The sequence below is a fragment of the Nannospalax galili genome, unplaced genomic scaffold (genome assembly GCF_000622305.1).
Source record: "Nannospalax galili isolate Female #2095 unplaced genomic scaffold, S.galili_v1.0 scaffold543, whole genome shotgun sequence".
In the NCBI taxonomy this organism is placed as follows: domain Eukaryota; kingdom Metazoa; phylum Chordata; class Mammalia; order Rodentia; family Spalacidae; genus Nannospalax; species Nannospalax galili.
In genome coordinates this window covers 369,286-372,931 of record NW_008352270.1, presented here as the reverse complement: position 1 = coordinate 372,931, position 3,646 = coordinate 369,286, and the positions used below count along the sequence as shown (strand labels likewise).

The window sequence follows — 3,646 nt, the reverse complement described above, 5'->3', positions numbered from 1 at the left end:
TATATAAAATTTTGACCAAGGCTTCTAAAAGGAAGAAAACAAACATTAATTCTTGCTCAAAGTACCTCAAATTATCCCCCAAATTATCCTTGCCTTAGAAAGCTTGCTTAGCATGCATGAAGCTCTGGGTTTGATGCCTAGTACCAAATAATCTGGTTGTGGTAGTGCACACCTGAAATCCAAGTACTTGGGAAGTAGAGGTAGTGCGAGATACATAAAACCCTGTCTACAACCCCCCCGAAAAAAACCCACCATACTTAGGGGCTAGGGCTCTAGCTTTGTGTCAGAACATTTATCTAGCATATACAAAGCCCTGGGTTCAAATCCCACACAGAAAAACAACCCTATACAAATTAAAGAATAAATCACTTAAATTCATGTCTGATGTAACTCAGTAAGTACTAATAACAACTAACTATTGAATGACACTAAGGAATGTGGGCAAGCTGGATGGCAGGCAGGTCTGTTATCTAAGTACTCAAGAGTTGAGGCAGGAAGATGGAAAGTCTGAGGGAAGCCTGGCTTTCATAATGAAACTGTCTCAAAAACCAAACACAGCAATATAATATTCATTATATTTAAAAACAGAAAAGCAAGGGAAACTAGGGAGACTAAAAGTGTGTTGCACATGAGCTACAGAACTACAGTATCAACTTTAAATTTTTCTTCTTTTGTTTTAAAAAACAAGTCTCCTAGCCAGGCATGGTGGTATATGCCTGTTTGTAATCCAAGTAGTTGGGAAGCTGAGGCAGGGGATTGCCAGTTTGAGATCAGCCTGGGCTACACAGCAGACCAGGTCTCAAACAAACCAAGTTTCCTAGTTTCATCATGGGCCAGTCAAATTACTTTTATGACAAATGAAGATAAAACTGCCAAAAAAGTGTCAAAGTTAATCTGCCTTCAAGAGTTGGGAAAAAAAAAAAGAAATCAATCTCATAAGTTAATCTTCAGAACATAATTTCCATTTACTAGCCTCTTTGAAATATAATACAATTCCCTTGGCATCTAACACTTTACTCACCATGCGCAGAATTTTAATTTCACAAGCCACTTGCCAAAGAACACTTAATACATGATACAAATCTGGTCTTTGAGGAGTTGCTGTTAGTTTCTAGTGAAAGCAAAATAAAAATTATGTACCATCATAGTCCATATCAAATATGACTTAACATTAATATCTTAACAGTACTGAGAAATTTAAATTAAAAGATGAGGATTACGGGTTGGCAGTGCACATTTTGCTTTTAGTCCCAGCACTCAGGCAGCAGAGGCAGGCCAGCTTGGTCTATATAGCAAGTGCTAGGCCAGTCAGAGTTATATAGTGTGATCCTGCCTAAATAAATAAGTAAATAAATAATGGAAGTATAAAACATTATACATAAATTTTTCAAATATTTCTTCATTTTGAAAACATATAGCAGCAACATATAAAATTCACTGTACATGGGTTAGAGATCGCTCAACAGCTGGGAGCACTTGCTGCTCTTCCAGAGGACCCAAGCTGGATCCCATAACTCACATAGGCACCTCACAACACCTGTAACCTTAGCTCCAAGGGATCCAATGCCCTCTCTGGCCTCCATGGGCACCAACACACATGGCATAACACATAGACATAAATAAAAAAGAAAATCTTAAAAAATATCAGGCTATATAATGTGACTTGTTAAGGAAAAATCTTATTGAAGAAAAACTAAAACAAAAATATGTGATGTCCTGGCAGATCCTGTAATCTTGGCACTTGAGAAATTGGGATTGCTGAGAGTTCAAGTCTGGCCTGGGCTACAAAGTAAGTTTGATGCCAGCCCAGGATATAAAGCAAAATTGTTACAAACCCACACCAAAAATCATTTAGCTATGGACACAATAAGACAGAAACAATCCCTATCCTCTGCGTCTGACAACATGGCAGAGCTGAAAACAGTAGCTAATGACATGAATAATTAATTAACTTGTGTTATATACTGTGGAGAAAAACAGGTATGTCAGAAATAAATATTAGGGAACCACTGTCAGCAAATGGAAAGGTAGTCCTGAGAGAGGAAATCTTATGTTTAAAAGCCAGTGGAAAATGAAGCACAAGAAGTGGGAACATTTTCTCTGTAAGCAAGACAAAATCTTGGGTCTCGTATAGCCCAGGCTGGTTGGTCTCAAACTATAAAGTGGAAGATGACCTTGAACTCCTGATCCTCCTCCTTCCACCTCTCAAGTGCCTCCCAAATGCTGGGATCACAGGCTTGGCCCACTCTGAGAAAATCAGCAAGATACAATCTGATGAAGCATCTCTACTCTCTGTTGTTCATATACAGTATGTATGGTCTCAGGGTCTGAGCACTCTGCTCTTGTTTAATAGTTACCATCTAGGTGAGGATACACTCCTGAATTTCTTTTTTGTTTCTTAGGGGGTTTTTTGGTCTTTTTGAGACAGGGTCGCCCTGTAGCCCCAACTGGCCTGGAACTCAGAGAGCTGCCTGCCTCTGCCTTCGAGTGCTAGGACTAAAGGCGTGTGCCACCACACCCGGCTACTCCTGAATTTCTTGATCCATTATTCCTACCCAGAGCCCTTTTATGTATAAATAAGCACTTCTAATTAGAGCAACAGATCATTAACACAAAGCACTGTGATCCAATTAGAAAGAGTATTCTAATAGCAACATTCAGGCCTTCCCACTACAGAGCGAAAAATGTCGGGAGGCCACTGTTCCTGTACTGAGCCTCCAACAGATCAGACTAAAAATCAAAATGGAGCCAGCCTGGTCTACATAGTGAGTTCCAGGCCACCATACATGGATGTAGAAAAAATGTGAATACTTGTACAGGGCTGATGGGAAGGAAAAATAGTCCACACAGCATGGAAAACAGGATGGCATTTCCTGAGAAAAGTTAAACACAGAATTACGTTGAATCTAGCAACCCTAGTTCTGTACATATAAACAAAACAGAAAACAAAACAAAACAAAAACAAACAAAGACCAGTTGGGAAAAGTGCTTGCTAAGCAAACAAGCCCAAGGACCTGAGTTTGAGTCTCAGTATCCATGTAAAAGTCAAATCCAACAACATATACCTGTAGCTCTTCACAGGGGAGGTGGAGAGAAGGCTCCCTAGGACTTACTGGCCAATCAGTCTAGCCAAATTGGCAAGTTACATGTCCTGGTGAGAGACTCCCCATCTCTAAATAAATATATAAATCAACAAACACAGCTAAGTGTCCCTTGGTGGATCGACACATAAATTTTAGTGAATAAATACAGAATACTACTTAGTCTTTTAAAAATGAAATTCTAATACGACACAACAGACAAAATATGCTAAATGAAGTAAGCCAGACACAACAGGACAAATGTCATATGATTCCAAGTCAAGTCACAGAAAATAGAACAGAAAGATCCAGAGGAAATGGAAGAATGGGGAGTTAGCGTTCAATGGAATGATGAAAAGCTCTGGAGCCAGACAGTCAGTACTGGCTGTACAATATAAATGTGCTCAATGCACACTGAAGAGTAAGTAAAACAATTGTGTATCTTATTTCAGTTTAAAAAAAAATTTTTTTTTTTTCTTGTCTTTTTGAAGCAGGATCTCCCTGTAGCCCCAGCTGTCCTGGAACTCACTATGTAGACCAGGCTGGCCTTGAACTCACAGAGATCC

General features: G+C 39.3%; 1 protein-coding gene across 1 annotated transcript in view; it reads right to left on the bottom strand.

The window, feature by feature from the left end:
- Tfb2m (transcription factor B2, mitochondrial) overlaps window positions 1-3,646 on the bottom strand; it is a 22,832-nt gene that overhangs the window by 5,578 nt on the left and 13,608 nt on the right. The window contains exon 5 of the mRNA XM_008849149.3: window positions 1,022-1,111. Coding sequence (XP_008847371.1) covers window positions 1,022-1,111 — 90 coding nt within the window. The remainder of the gene's footprint in view (window positions 1-1,021; window positions 1,112-3,646) is intronic.